Below are 16,758 nucleotides of genomic sequence, written 5' to 3' on the forward strand. Positions count from 1 at the left end.
TCCTCATCGTATTTTTATGAATTCCTTTAACGAGATAAATCATAATTTGATTACTTTAACTAAGCAAAAAAACCACAAAGTACCCAATTGTGCTTTTTCAGCTTCTAGATCGATTAGTAACATAAGCACAACTGTGTACTTGTGCTTTTATTTCTTAGACATCGTAGTGCAAAATAACACAAAAAACATAAGTACGCACTTTTGTCATTTAATCTTAGTAAAGATATTTTTATTCTATTTGTTTTACGAGGTAGTAACTATTTTTTCTAAATAACTTATTAAAATAAATAGATAATCGAATAACTTATAATGCATAAATATTCTACACTATTACTTTGTTCATTAACAAAAGTTTCAACTTTGTACTTAGAATTTAACCTATTTGAACAAGAGCGCAAAGTTTTTTGGCTTTTTCTCGAAACTTGCTTTTTGTCAGTTATGGTTTTTTTCCTTGAGACGGCAGAAATAAAGTTAATTTCTCTAAGAAATTTGTTTTAACTCTTACGGTTTTTGAGATATTCAATAAATAAATTTAATTGCTAAACCTGTGTAAACAATTCTTCATTGCCTCCAAATTTTATTTATTTTTTAAGTTTCGTCAGTAAAGAGTTTTCCATTGATAGATTCACTACAAGAAGGTTACTGAGGTGAGTTAGTTTGACAGTTCCGACATTACCTACTTTTCTTTCATTATGTGTCACACTAACTTTAACGTAACTCTAAAGGACCTTTTACGATGCAATATTCATTTATTTTGTATGAAAAAGGAAAACAATTTTATTTTTTTCGAATTTTACAAAAAGCTATATACCAGGTAGCTTCTATTAATGTACCAAGCAACGTGTCGAAATTAACGGAAAAAAAAAAAACACGGTGTATATATATATGTATATAAAAAAAAAACAATAATAAGTGAACTGTGCAAACATAATAAATTATTAGCGAACGCAAATAAAGTAAAATGTATCTGGCTTATTTATAGATTTGATTTTGAGGTACTGGCATGACCAAAATAGGAAACTGGATAGTCTACAATCTAGTCAGTATACTTTTGATTAAATTTTTAAATAAATGAGATGAGGTAAAATTTATTTGTCTACCCCGAACATTTATATAAACTAATGTCGGGTAGTTTAGTGTTGTTTACCAATATCTCAATTGACATTTGCTGGGACGTCAGTCTTCCGTGACCACAGCTAGTGCAACCTAGTTGAAACGTCGGAAAAAAGGTAAAATAATGAAATTTAATCGCGTTAGACCCGGTATAGACATTAATTATGTCTACAAAACGCGAGAGTTTAAAGTGTTAAATGAGGTTAGCTAATCAAACAGCTACCTAATAAAAGTAATATGTAATAAAAAAAGTAGTATTGCCGATATAAAAATATAAATTCATTAAACAACGAGTTAAGTAAGCTTATTCCATAATCTAGTGGATATCAATTGCAAATACTTTAAGTAGGCTGCTAGTCAGCGACATACAATAATTATATTTAAAAAAAACGGTTGCAGGAAAACACTTACTGGTCATTCGTGACGTTTATATTACATAGCTAATAAGCTTCAAAGATTTAAACGAAATTCGCACAACTTTACATGGACACTGCATTCAATTGAAAAGGAAGGGATGAAGGTGTCTGCTTGAAGTCGTGATTATTTAGCAAATTCATAATAATTACTATAATTAGTTACTAGTGGCTCTGTGTGAAACACTTAATTCGTTGAGTCATTGTCATTATCATAGTGAACTCACAAGGGTCTTAAACGCCATAGACGCTATTGGCACTAGTTATTTAATCTGGTCACAAAATTTCATGATAATCGTTCGAAAATTGTGACCTGTAGAGGAGAAACGAAAGCATTTGGCTCAAGTTAAAACGGAGACCTTCGCTAACGCTTCAGTCAACTTTTGAATACAGTGTATAGCAAAAAGAACTAAATTGTGAACGTTTCATTACACAACTACGGTACATAAATGGATATTTTTAAATAAGTACCAGTGATATTAAAATAACATTGTGACTTCAGACCTATAAAAAAAAGAAATTATGAAATAATAAACATTGAATGTTTTATTAGTAAATCTACGTCCGATATCTTCCATAGGCATATTGTTAGCTACCTACGAGTTGGTATGTCAAAGGTTGAAAATGTGAATATATGTTTAAATTTAAGTAGATAGCCATAAAAATAAATCCAACGAATAAATAAAATAAAATCTAAATAATTAAGCTATGCAGGCTAGTTTATGTATGTAGTTCGTAGTTTTAACCGTCTGCACGCGCATACTAGACTACATGCGGGAAAATAAAGAATTCTAGAGAAAACATGAAGTCCATTTTAGTGGTGAACGATACCACACGATACCATGTACAATATATTTATATGTATGTACAAAGAACATAGCGAACAGTGCAGTCATTATCATATATAGGTATGTAATATGGGCAACTGCCTGGTTTCACATTACCACAAGTATCTAACGAATTTGCCCTCGATTGATGGACGTTGCGTTGTATTGTATATATCCACATAAACACATTTGTAGGTCTATAGATACTATGTATATAACTCGTAGTTAATGGACGGGAATCATACATTTGAAAACCGATTTATAAAGCATCTTGTGTATAAAATATAAGATTACAATAAATAAATATTATAAAATAAGTTTTTATTGGTCTAAAATGTATGCATGTTATTTGAACATACACAGAAAATTGCACAAGCTAGCAATTATCATTGACCTTCTGAAAGTGATAATAAAAATAAAACTAATGTTGGTTCAATATTTAATGAATTTGTATAAATGTTGCACATAATAAATTAAACAGAAAATGTACGTGCACAAAGCGTATGTAACTAAACAATCACGTTTCAAAATAAAAAAGGTAAACATGAATTTCACCAGAATCAATGTGAGATTGATGTAAGTGATACCGATGGTTGTCAATTAATTATTAATTCTATGTATAAAAAAAAGAGATGTGCTACAAACAATCACATATGGGTTCTTGATTTTCTGAGAGACAAGGAATTTGGAATTTAAATAGCTAATCCGTAGCACTGAAAGAAAAGATACAGCTCCGTAGCTCCGTTCTGTGTTCACTATAAAGATGAAAGTAGCAAGGGCTCGGAAACCGGTCTCAATGCTCAAACCGTTATCGCTCATTCGCCCGGGAACGAAAAGGATTTCGTTTCCGTTTGCGGGTACCGGTTAAAGAACAGTGAGATAACGAACTGAACTTTTGAGATAACGGTTTACACCAATTCGTTCTCATTACGTTCTTGAGTTCTTATTTCGTTCGACATAAACCGGTTAAATTGACAATGTCGCAGCAAGTTAAAACGAGTTTTATTATTTGTAACCGGCAGTCCGGCAGAATATCAATGCTTTGCTCGAAAAAGCGAAGCGTATTGCTGAGTAGGAATCCTTTTGCTGGGACGAATGTTGTTTTTTTATGTTCAATATTTTTTAGTTATCTTTTAATTATTGTATGTTTGTTAGTATTTTCCTGTTTGTTAACAATTTTTTTTTAAATTCTTTGGGGGCGCAGATTTCAAAAAATTATGACTATTTTGAAATCCGTTTAGTTTGCCGACCGCGATTAAGTACCTACTATACTTAAATATATAATGAGAACTAGGTAGTGTTTTTACATGTGTTTATACATACTAATCATACTATAAGTATATAATTGTAATGAAAATAACTTTCTTATAACAGTTTAAATAATTACATTAATTATAGAAAGAAATATTATTAATAATTTTTATTATTTATTGAAAACCAACAAATTTAGTATTCAGTTTTATATTTAGTTTTATATGAGAACTAGTGTTTATACATAGTAATCATACTATATATAATTGTAATAAAATAACTTTGGTAACAGTTTAAATAATTATATTAATTATAGAAAGAAATATTATTAATAATTTTTATGATTTATTGAAAACTAAGAAATTTAGTATTCAGTTTTATATTTAGTTTAGGCTATGTGCACTTACAATAGTAACATTATAAAGAGATAATAAGTAACGTATGTATTCAATACATACATATAAGATAATAGAATATGTATTGTACATTGTACGAGTATGTATATTATCCTGGCGTTCATACTGTATCCAGGCCTTATGTGACGGTCCGGACCGGTCCTTATGTACGTGATAACGTAATGAAATTTGGGAACCGGGCTGCAAGATCGACACATACATTGCCTTTTTGACGCATTAACTATTTATTTTTCCTCATTCTTTTTCCAATTCGAAATAAAAAAGTGCCAACATAAAATAGCAATATGTGGCTATAATTATACAGGTACCTATTAACACATAAGGTACGGCTGTTGTCGAATGGACGAAGGAAATACTACGATAATAGTACATTGCTACAGAGGCCGTGAAGTAAAGGGTTGCCGATGAGGCCGGAAACCCCTTTTTACGCCGAGGTATGTATAGAGCTTTTCTCAAACATGCAATGAAATAATAATACAAAATCAACAAAATTCGATTAAAATTGACACTTGGCGCGCATGATCTTTCCAGTTCTTTCTTGCGAAATGTGACAGAGACAGCGGCAAACCGATGGAACGGCCTTAAATAATTACAACAGCCAGACAATGTATCAACAACATTGCCCAGCCCCAGACGGACTTTGGTCACAATACTAAAAACGTGCAGTACAACGAGTGCAACAATATGTACTCAGACTATTTAGCCTACCAGCAGTGCTACGATAATTATAAACCTACTTTTTCTGGAAACGAAATCAATCAGGATTTTTTGTCAGGACCCGGATACGAACAACAACCCATGACTTTAGAGAGTAATGCTCACTTAAAAAGACGGCTACCCTATATTGAAATTAAGAACCATCCCTGAAACTACTTATCGATACCGGAGCTAATCAAGCTTTTTTATCACCGGATGTTTTCGAAAATCATTTCAAGAGCCACCCGCTACTGTTTGAACCGTTTACTGTAAACTCAGAATATAGTACTGTTGATAATTATGCTGTGGAAATACCTTCATTCCCCGAACTAAAGGAGGAAACATTGTCGAAATTTTACATCTACAAATTTCATAATGTATTTGACGGATTAATTGGTTTTGATATGTTAGAGAATTTACGAGCTAAAGTTGATCTGGAAAATAAATTACTTATTACACCCAATGCTCAAATACCAATAAAAATGTTGTCATCCGAAAGCAAATCTCAATTTGAAGCCCTTAATATGAGATCAAACTCGACAAAAGGTATAAAGGTTCCAGTCAACATCCACCATGGTGATATCTACGTCCCACGTACCAATGTAAACAATTGTTACATTCCCGAGACGGTAACTCGAGCAGAGTCAGGCTATGCCCACCTGCAAATAACAAATCCCACTAATAATTACATCATCATATTTTTATCGTCGCCTCTTAGAACTCAGAAGTTAAACAACAATTATGAAACATAACTTAGAAACGACTTGCGAGAAGAATAATAATGCGCTATCATTTCTTAGAACGGATCATCTTAACATGGAAGAAAAATATAATCTTTTAAACTTATGCGAAGCCTATAGTGATGTTTTTTATACCGAAAACACACCGCTTACGTTTACAAACTAGATTAAACACCGAATTAATACAACTGATGAGATTCCGATCTATACGCGTTCTTATAGATATCCCCAAATACACAAAGCGGAAGTGGACAGGCAAATTCAGTCAATGCTTGAACAAAACATAATAAAGACCCTCTAATAGCCCATGGTCATCTCCTATTTGGATTGTCCCAAAGAAACAAGACGCCACAGGCCAACCTAAGTGGAGATTAGTAGTCGATTATAGGAATTCTTATATATATCTTTACTTGAAAATAATTGTAGTGTATAACTAGCTTTATGAGCCGATTTTGCATGTACAACCAGCCTTAAAGTGTATAGTCTATGGTGGTTCATTATTTTTAGTATGACATTTTCTAGTTTTTCCTCAGTCACCCGTTGACCACGAACGCTGTAAAGGGTTCGAAACGTCGGGATGTATTATAAATTCAATATACGCGATATAATCCGTTTTCACAGATTTTTCCTGTTCTTACTGTTAGTACAAGGACAGCATGGATTTGTTGATAAGAAGTCCACCGAAACTAATCTTTGTGAATACGTTGATAGAATCTTGTCTGGCATGAATGACGGTTATCAGGTAGATTTTGTGTACACCGATTACTCTAAAGCCTTTGACAAAATTTCTCATCCTATACTTTTACCAAAACTAGAGTCAGTCAAAGTGCATGGCGATCTCCTGCGCTGGGTTGCCCCGCACACATATGATTAAGAGGAAATGAGGTTGACATGTTAGCAAAAGAAGCCCGCACAATTAGCTCCATGCATGAATTAATTTTTATTTTTGGATTCATAATTTATATCGTTGGAACACCGGAAATGATAAAAATACTTTTGTAAACCTTAACATTATTTTATTAAAAAATATTTAAAATGTTGAAAGTTTTTGAGCGGTTGAAACGCTCATAATTTTTGGCGCGAATTCGACAGAGCGTGATGACGTCACACGTTGGGCGGCCCAACTGACGTTTGCTACTAATGACACTAATCTGTCGAACGCGTGACGTCACGTGGCGTTTCGAGCGTTTCGCTCACTAGCTTTTCGCGGGCAAATTTTTGTACTTTTTATTTATAATTTTAAGTAATTAAATGGTAATTTAAAAACGGAAATGCATTTGTAACATGATATAACGGTAACAAACATCCGAATAAAACATATTTCGTTCAAATAGAAACTTCATGCATGAGGCTAATTGGAGCAGAAGTTTATATTACACCAGACTTTACAGAAAAGTTACATAAATACAATATAAAAGTACGTGGGATATGGAAAGAACACTTTGATGAGCGTTGCAAAGAAAAAGGTATATGGTACAGGACTATGCAATGTGAACCTCCTCATATTCCTTGGTTTATGAGTGCTAGGTTAAGTAGGAAATTAATTAAAATAGGGTTAAGACTTCGTTCAGGACACATTCCTTAAAAGAAGTTCGCTTTTATGATGAAAAAAGAGCCATCCCCGAACTGCAAAGCTTGCAATATTGTAGAGGATGTTCAACATATACTGGTGGAATGTGTACGGAACGAAGGTAAAAGACAATTGTTGATGAAGTCACTAAATATTAAGGGGATCCCATGCCCCAATGACCTTCGGTCGGAAGCCCTTAGTTTTCTAATATTTTTTGTAGCTTATCATAATAACAGAAATCGCTTTAAGCAATATAGTATCCCGTTTTTGCTTCAAAGTTCATTGTTTTCGAGATATTTGGCATCAAAGTTGAACAATTTTAGGCCAAAAAACTGGTTTTCTGGCCATAACTTTTGGGTTAATTAGTTTAAAATTAAAACCTTAGACACATTTTTAGAGACGTCATAGACGAACCCAAATATGTAGATTTCGTATCTGTAAGATCCTTCACAGCAATCGAGATACGAAACAAGTGTGTTTTTAGACAATGTTTAAAAGAATCATAAATAAATAAGTATTCATTTCTTTCAAAATCCGGTAGACAAAAATTGAGATAAAAGATTGAAGAAACGATAGCCGTTTGTCTTATAATTCTATATGTAGTACAAAAGTAGGAGATACGATTCAAAACTTGTCAAAAATCGATGAAAACCTCGGGGTAGCCCCTTAATAGGTTAGATGTAGGCGCTTTTCAAAGCATCTTGGCGGCACCAATCTCAGAAGAGGCAAAGGAGATATCTTTATTTGTGTATAATTATATTAGTCAGTATACTGACAGGCCGTAGATGAGTGTAATTTAGATTAAGGTACGATGGGACTGGCGTAATCTTAAGATTAAAAGTCCCTAAATAAATACATGAATTAAAAAAAATATATCTGCGGGACCGATCTCAGGCTGTAGCTGTTAAGGGTTTCTGTTCTAGTTTTGTCCCTGTCAGCTCAGGCGTCCCTCAAGGATCTCATTTGCGGCCCCTGTTCTTTAATGTTTTTATAAATGACGTGCCTTCCCATCTAAAATCTTCAACCTGCCTTTTAAACGCCGACGATAAAAAGATACTGAAACTTGTTAAGAGCATAAGTGATTGTCAAGCTTTACAGGAAGACTTAACCCGACTGCATATATATTGTCAATTAAATCATTTGCACTTAAATATAAATAAGTGTAACATAATAACGTTCAGTAGAAAAAAACAATTTATTAACTACGACTACCTTATAAACAACGTGTCATTATGTAGAGTTTCTACCATCAAAGATTTAGGTATTCATTTAGATAGCAAATTATTATTCAGCGACCACACCGACAACGTAATAAATAGAGCCTTTAGGTTACTTGGGTTCATCTTGAGAACTTGTAAAGAATTCAAAGAAGCTATCACCTTGCTGACACTCTTCAACTCGCTAGTCAGACCAATTCTGGAATATGGATCAACAGTATGGAACCCTAGCTATAAATGTTGTATTCATAGTATTGAAAGAATTCAAAAGAAGCTCATCAAACATTTAAAATATAAAAACCTTGTGTCAACTCAACCGCTTAACCTGAATAAACTGGTGTCTCTTGAAAGCCGGCGCACATTAAAAGATCAAATATTTTTGTATTAAGTATTAAGAAATTTAATTGACTCCCCTTATTTGTTAAGTAGACTTAGCTTTAAAATTCCCCGCTTGAACACACGGCGTAGCGATAAATTATTTTGTATTCCCTTTACTAAAAATAAATACAAATCAAACTCCTTTCTGATAAGAGCTTGCAGATTTAATAATGATATTTTCTCAAAAATTGATATATTTAATGACTCCTTGACTAAATTTAAACGTCAAGTACTTTGGTTGTACGTAAACAAACGAATTAAATACACTGTAACTTTACACTTAATTGCGAATTTAATGTATAAAAATAGTTTTATCTTCATTAATTAAGCCCCTGTCCTAATTCGACCCTTGTTGTTAATTTTTAAGTTTAGTTATCCCGTATTTTGTTTTTCTTTAATGAGCTATTAAGTGGTGACAACTGTCTTGGTTTATGAATTATGTATAAGACACTAGTTATAAGAAACATGTACCGTTTGTGCCCAAATAAACATTAAAACATTATTTAAATTTTAAATTTTAAACGGTAGTTAGCAGCGGCCTAGCTAAACATCGCGAGCAAACCGGACTAATCCCAACAAGGCCTAGTTTCCCCTCTGGGTTGGAAGGTCAGATGGCAGTCGCTTTCGTAAAAACTAGTGCCTACGCCAATTCTTGGGATTAGTTCCCAAGAGGACCCCAGGCTCCCATTAGCCGTGACAAAAATGCCAGGACAACGCAAAGATGATGTTGATGATGATGAGACGGTAGTTAGCAGTATATTGACCTAATAAGTATATTTAGATAGATTTTGCTTAGAAATACAATTAAAATTTTAACCATACAATAGTTATTTGTGCAACAAGAGAAGAAAGTTGGTTTTTCTTGCGAGTGTTTATTTTGAGTCCCGAGAAAGTGAAAGATTATATAATTGAATCACGAGCGAAGCGAGTGATACTAAGTTAGAATCTTGAGCGAAGTGAGGAACTCAAAAACACGAGATGTAAAATAACTTTGCTCTCGTGTTGCACACATAATTTTTCACCTCAGTAGTGAGAACATATTACAGGTTAAAATGTCCTATTTCGAATTACACAGAATAATTCAGAGAAAAAAATAACAAAGTATGAAGTGGCAGCTCATGGCCTTCACTTAATTAAAAAGCTACTTTGTTTCACTCCCTGGAGTGAGGAAAGTCGCACTTTCCTCACTCCAGGGAGTGACGAAAGTAGGCTTGTTCGAGCTGCTGAGGTGAAAAATTATTCGGCCCGCAATGTAATACAGCACACAAGTTACGGGATACGAGCTTTTTAAAGTAACTGTCGACGCTTGATAGCAGTTACTATTAAAAAGCTCTAATCTCGTAGAAATAGAGAGGCGCATAATATCGAGTTGGAAACGCTACTGGTCATTAAAACATTTGTTTAGAACAAACTCATGGACACTCATGCATCCTACCAACACTGACTTATGCCTGCCAGACGTGGAGTTTAGAAAAAAAATGCTCAAAAAAAGTGGATCTCCACTTCATTTTCTCGACTTATTGTAAAGCATCAATAACTTTGGTTCTTTCCCGAATGTCCTTGTTTTTGATCTTGTCTTTTCATTTGATGTTGAGTAAGTTGCTTCTCTTCATCGTTCTCTGACAAAACTGGGCAGGACATATTGCACGCTACGATACCACAGAATAAGGTAGGTAAGGTAGGTAGGGTAGGAAGTACTACCGAACAGAAAGGAAACTTCCTACAAAACCGAAGTTTGACAACGGTTCAGGGTCGAATCATGGTGTCCCTTTCTAATATATGGCACTATCCCTTTCGGCTATTTAGGGTTTTCAAAATTCAAGTCATTATCTTATCTGTGGTCGTGCACGCAAAGGGACGTCAAGTTGTGCCAACCCTAATAATTGCTCGGAGCAATGCTGAGCCGAACAGAGCCGAGTTTGCCCGAAGATAGGAGTTCGCACCCCTTACGATATTTCAAGATGGGCGAAACGATACTCGCATAAGTATACAGATATATAAATATATACCTATATATACAGCTGCATGTGCTTAAGGGTAACTAATAAAATTAGTCCTACTAGTCTTGTTCTAGCAGGTGCTTATGAAGTAAGCGTTTGCAGGTTATCTTGCTTTGGGGCTTGTCTTATCGTCAGTGGGAGCGCATTGCAGAGATGTATAGCCTGGACAGCAAAGGAAGATGATAGAAAACCACTATGGTGAGGAAGAACTGAAATTTTAAGAGATCGAGAGGAACGAAGTGCACAGCCCGGGCGGTCACAAAATTAAATTTACACTTGAGATAACCTGGAGCAGATGGCTCGACCAAAGAAAAAACTGAGTCCTTCGTTGACGAATTGGGAGCCAATGAATAAGTTATGATCGTATTTGCGCAGACCGAAAATAAGTAGTTAGATCGTTGTTCGTTATACGCACCTTTTACTAGCGATAATATTCCTAAAGGCATCACAAGCACCGCCACCATGCAGTCCGTTATAGCCAATGACATCAAGAAGTAGTTAGTGACATTTTGAAGTCTCCGTTCTAGGTATATTGCCATGCAGACAAGGATATTCCCACCCGCCGTGCAGACTACCAGAATTGATGCAAGTATGGCCCATATATTAATTTTCCATAGCTCCATGGAAGCAAACCACCCATTGTAGTTTTCTCTATCAGTTAACTCTTTTTCGTCATAATCTAGAGTTGTAAGTACGCTGTCGTTGAAGGTATAGTACAACGTTTCATCAGATAGCTCGGTAGCGGAGTATCTTGTTGGGGAGGTAACCTCTTCAAAAATCTGCAGACCATTCATGACTGATGCTCTATGCCAATATAGTATTTTGTTTAAGAAACGCCGCTCATATTTACTATTTAAGCTTTTCACCTTATTTCGTAAATGTAGTATATGGACTGAAAACAACTCATTGTGAAAGAATTCTTGATTACAACCTGGTACCGCCACCTGTTGACAAAAAACATTTTGTTACATGAATGCAGTTATTCCCCTCCAGCCGTTTTGGCAACCAAGTTTCGCAACCAGTTGTTGAAAAAGAAGTAATAATCCTGTTACGCAACTAGTTGCCCAAAAAGAAAATATATTCCTGAACCAAAACTAGATGACAGTGGAGTTTCGCAACCAGTACTGTTTCTTAAAAAAAAAAACATTTCCATCGCATCTTAACTAGACGGAGCCCCGCGAAGCTATTTCTGGGCGGTTTGCCCTTCGGGCATCTGAAGCTACCTAACGAACCTAACCCATTTACCTACCTATTGATTTAGTGTGATATCCGTGAAAAACATTACACTTTGTGGAAAAAAGCGTAGGTAGGTAGGTATGTTAGGTTCGTTAGGTCACAGAATAACTAATAGTATATAGTATGCGGTCTACTACTGAGCTCGTTCACTTACCTGTACTAACAATTGCATTATGTTAAACAAAAGCGATTATTTCTTTTGTGCCTGAGCGCGTGGCCTTTGTGCCTGAGGCTCACACACAATGGCCACGCGCTCAGGCACAAAAGAAATAATGGCTTTTGTTTAACAGAATGCCATTGTCAGTACAGGTAAGTGAACGAGCTCAGTAGAGATAGCGTTAACTATACTACCGTACAGAAAATTCACTCCTTCACAAAAGTCAGATTTAGGTATAAAATTAAAACTGAAACTTATAACCGCGCACGAACCGTGAATCTTCTTTGCGCGCCGCAGTTTTATGACCGAGCTGCGAGTGTCGGCACGGGGTTGTCACTTGACAAGTTTTTGTACCTATACCTACTGATTTATTATTTTTAAGATAAATATGTAGGAATTATAAACGTTGATTCTATAAACATATTTTTTTTATCCGGAGATAGTATGTCTGATTCTCACGGAAGTAGGTATGCCACAGAAGTACTTATTCCTTTGAAAATATGTCGGTCAATATAGTCCGGAATTTAAATTTTTTTTTATTTCTGCTTCCTTGTTCTTCCGTTTATTCAGACATCTGTAAACAGAACAATATCTATAGATTTAGGTTTCGAAGGCATTATGTATATTTTCAATTTTGCGCGAGTCGCGCGGCAGTCCATTGCCATACGCCTGCCCGGGAGGCGCGCCGGCCAAATGTACCTAAACTGCGAAGTGACACCCCCCTGGTTAGGTGCCCGAAGGGCAAACTGGACAGAAATGGGAGCCCCGCGAAGTGGGGCTCCGTCCAGTTAAGTTGCAAAAAAGAAGTGGACTAACAATATATATCTATACATATAATAAAGCGGAAGAGGGTCGAAAGTCTGTACATGGAAGATAATCTAAAAAAAATTGGCTAGGGATACTTAGAATCGATAACAGAACACGTTCCAAGAGTTTTTAGAATTTTTGTCTGTTTGTCTGTTTATCTGTTTGTCTGTTTATTTGACCGCGCATCAAATGAAAACAGCTGAACGGATTTCAATGCAAACTTTATTAATCTGTCGAAAAAAACCACGGCCAGGTTAAAAAAGGGATGAAAGTTTGTATGGGGTTTAAGATTTATTTTAAGCTAGCAATTTAAAACTTCGTAAAAAGACATATTATTGAAATACAAGAAAACTAATTTCAGCGTTTTTGAAAATTCATCCCCTAAGGAGGTGAAAAAGAAGTAGAAAGTTTGTATCGAATCAAATTTTTTCTCGAGTGCGTTACTTGAAACTATGTATATGGGCAAAGTGAAAAGTGATTGAAATACGGGAAAAGTGATTTCAGCGTTATCAAGAATTCGTCCCCTAACGGGGTTAAATGGGGGTTGAAAGTTTGAATCCATTACAAATGCTTTGAAACTTCTTAGAAAGGTATAATAGACGATTACAAAAAAAGTAATTTCGACGTTTTTGGAAATTTAACGCCTCAGGGGGTTGAAAAGGGGATGAAAGTTTGTCTTGGGGAGCACATTTCATTTTAAGCTTGGAACTTGAAACTGCAAAAAGGAAGCAAGAAAATTACTTTCAACGTTTTTAAAAATTCATCCCCCAAGGTGGTGAAAAAGGGGTTAAAAACTTTATCTTGATAACTATATCATTTAAGCTACTAGGCCAAGTTAGTTATCGTTTTTGTATAAATCGGGTATGCCGAATTCATTTATGATATCAAAATTACACCATTCCGGAGTGAAAACACAAAAAATATGAAAAAATAATACTTTTTTTTAAATCCTCTTCACGCTTAAACCGCTGAACCAATTTAGTTTAAATTTGGTATAGAGATAGTTTGAGTCCTAGGAACATTATTCAAAATATTTTGACACAATTTGTTGTGTATCAACCACAGCTATGTCCCGTTTACGTTTGTGTTTTTGGAATTTTTAATTACTTATTATAAAAGTTAGAAGCATTAAAAAATTAGCCTGAAATCAGTTTTTCGCTCCTAATTTTTACAATAATCAAAAAATCTAGAAAAGTCAAACGTAGAAAACGTAGCATTTAGCTATGGTAAATATACTTCAAATTATCTACCTAAAAATATTTTCATAATGATCCCCCTCATCCCGAGCAACTTCCCGTTCCGCTTCAAGCGCGTGCAGGTTCCCGTGAGCGTCTGCTTCGCTATGACCATCAACAAGTCGTAGGGGCAGACGCTGCGCGCCGCCGGCGTCATGCTTAGACTGATTTGACTGGAGGACCGATTTGGATGATATTTGCCATGGACATGGTTTGAATAGGTACAGTCAAGGACGTAAAAATACAAAAATGGTACTGTATCGTTCCATATACACCTACTACTCTATGTCGTTTAAATCACGTCAAAAATTTGAATAAGGGCAAAAAAATATTGATTTTTAAGTGTAGTTTTATTTAGTGGTGCCTACTTGTAAAATATTTTATCTGGACTACAGTCCTCTAGCGTATCCATCTGTCAACTTTACTTCAAGTTCCGCCTCCAAGGGAGAGGGAGATAAATTAGGGGTGAATTAGCCGCTTACTGACACAGACCGAATTCCACGCAGGCGAAGCCGCGGGCACAGCTAGTATTTTATATATACAAACTAGTCACATTACGTTCTAAGTGTCTGAGACCTATTCTTCATTGGCAACTGGATGTAAAACAGGAATAGAATTTCTTTTTGGGCAACTAGTTGCGTAACAGGATGATTACATCTTTTTTAACAACTGGTTGCGAAACTTGGTTGCCAAAACGGCAGGAGGGGTTTATCCATTTATTTTATTTTTACTGTTCTATATAATTACAAGAGGCATAAATATGAAGTAATATAATTTATTATTTAGCTACAAGTGAAAAAATGGCCTATAACAGACAAGTAATGCGTCTACAAATCTCTCCTACCGACTTCACGACTGATTTAGGTACATTAAATTCGTGAAGGCAAGCCAGAGCGGAGAGTCCTGTGAATCCGCTTGGAGTCCACTCCGACCGACGAAGATACGCCGGAGACGGAGACCCTGACCGACTCTCGGGAGCACTCGGGTCCGTGGGGTCGTTACTCCCCAACAGCTCGCCACAAGCTGCCTTAATTATTTATATTATTAAGCATGTGGCGAATCTCTTTGGTCGGCTTACGTCCGCCTGCGACCGCAGGCCGCTAAGCCGATTATATGTATACCTCTCGGTGTTCAAACTGATTGATGTAAAAATATTATTTGATTGTCATAACAAAATATAATTAGTTTGTGTGATTAATTATTTATTTATTCCAAAATAGAAGTCCCACAAGCACAATACTAAAGCAGCTCGCCGGAATTCCTTTCAACACAGAATATAACAACAAAAGGCAAAAAGGATACTGTAATATTAAAAAGCCGGTTTGTTTCTGACTGACATTTATTGTCACAGAATCTTATATGTGCCAGTAAAGTAATAACATCAAACCTTTTTACAATCGTAGCATCTCTCCCTCTTAAGTTTGGTACCCGATACAATAAAACAAAGTTTTATCTAAACATCAACAAACATTAACACAACTAAGTAGTACTGACTAGCACTACACTTATTTAGCTAGACCTTTGGGCCCGATTCCAAGCACGCAACGCACGGGCGGAAGCATCGGGCGGTGGCGCGGCCGGAGCATCCACGGTTGGCGTAAGGACACCCGCGCTAGCGGGAAGGTGCGCCGTCAGAGGCTGATCTGGTGCTGCTACCTGAACTTCACCGTCCAATGCATCCTCAAACGCTTCGTCAGCATCCATATCGGGTATATCAACACGTGTATTCAATTGTTCATCCGGATTACAAACACTTGCCCGTGTAAGTGAAAATCGATTTTTACTAGCCGGAATAATTTGATCAACATGCCTTCGCCATTCGATTCCCTGGCCCATATCCACCTTATACGAAACCGGACCAGTTTGCGCCTTAACCCTACCTTCCGACCACTTCTCCCCTCTTAAAGTGTAGTCACGCGCGAAAACCACGTCCCCTACATTGACGGAGCGTGGTGTGCCGCCAGCCGACGTCACCTGTCGTTCCTGCGCAGCTCGCACGCCGGCGGCGCGGTCAGGGCGCAAGGCGTCCAGCCGCCCGCGCAGCCGCCGCCGCATCAGGGCTACGGCCGGAGACACACCAGTCGTCGCATGCTCACAATTACGATATTGGAAAAGAAACGTATTAAAAGCGGTAGTTACGTCCGCGCCTTCGTGTAGAGCTCTTTTAATAGCCTTTTTAATTGCTTTTACCGCATTTTCAGCGTCCCCGTTGCCTTGTGGCCTGTATGGTGCTGACGTAACGTGCTTAATACAATTTTCTACACAAAACATCTTAAATTCATTAGAAAAGAATGGCAGACCATCGGTCGGTCGCTCACGAGCTGCTCAGGGAAGCCAAACCGCAAATATGGATCGTAACGCTAGAATAGTAGTACGAGCGTCCGTGTTTCTCATTAAAATAGCTTCTATCCACTTCGAATGTGAATCAACTACAATTAAATACCGCTTTCCACCACAATCAGCAAAGTCCGCATGCAGTCGACTCCACGGATTCAACGGGTACTCCCATGGATGCAGCGGCGCGTGCGGGGGCGCGTCCCGCAAACCGCCTTAATATCTCCGTCAATACCTGGCCAGTATACGTAATGGCGAGAAATGTTTTTCATTTTGTGTATACCCAAGTGCCCTTCGTGCAACTCATCTAACACCCGCTTCCGAATAGCCAGTGGAATCACTACACGGTATTTGTAAACCAAACAACC

At 36.5% G+C, this 16,758-nt stretch overlaps 2 protein-coding genes across 2 annotated transcripts in view; both read right to left on the reverse strand.

The window, feature by feature from the left end:
• LOC134754476 (D(2)-like dopamine receptor) overlaps nt 1-11,560 on the reverse strand; it is a 101,203-nt gene extending 89,643 nt beyond the window's left edge. Inside the window, exon 1 of the mRNA XM_063690810.1 lies at nt 11,037-11,560. Within this exon, the coding sequence (XP_063546880.1) occupies nt 11,037-11,415 (379 nt within the window). The 5' untranslated portion in view covers nt 11,416-11,560. The remainder of the gene's footprint in view (nt 1-11,036) is intronic.
• Nucleotides 11,561-15,565: 4,005 nt separating this feature from the next.
• LOC134753749 (uncharacterized) lies at nt 15,566-16,327 on the reverse strand. The gene has a single exon (XM_063689687.1). It carries the CDS (start codon nt 16,325-16,327, stop codon nt 15,566-15,568), a length of 762 nt encoding a protein of 253 aa, XP_063545757.1.
• Nucleotides 16,328-16,758: the final 431 nt, after the last annotated feature.

Source organism: Cydia strobilella, chromosome Z, assembly GCF_947568885.1.
Source record: "Cydia strobilella chromosome Z, ilCydStro3.1, whole genome shotgun sequence".
Lineage (NCBI taxonomy): Eukaryota > Metazoa > Arthropoda > Insecta > Lepidoptera > Tortricidae > Cydia > Cydia strobilella.

Excerpts from the sequence above, each read along its gene's own strand:
- LOC134753749 (XM_063689687.1), bottom strand. The coding sequence starts at position 16,327 with ATGTTTTGTGTAGAAAATTGTATTAAGCACGTTACGTCAGCACCATAC.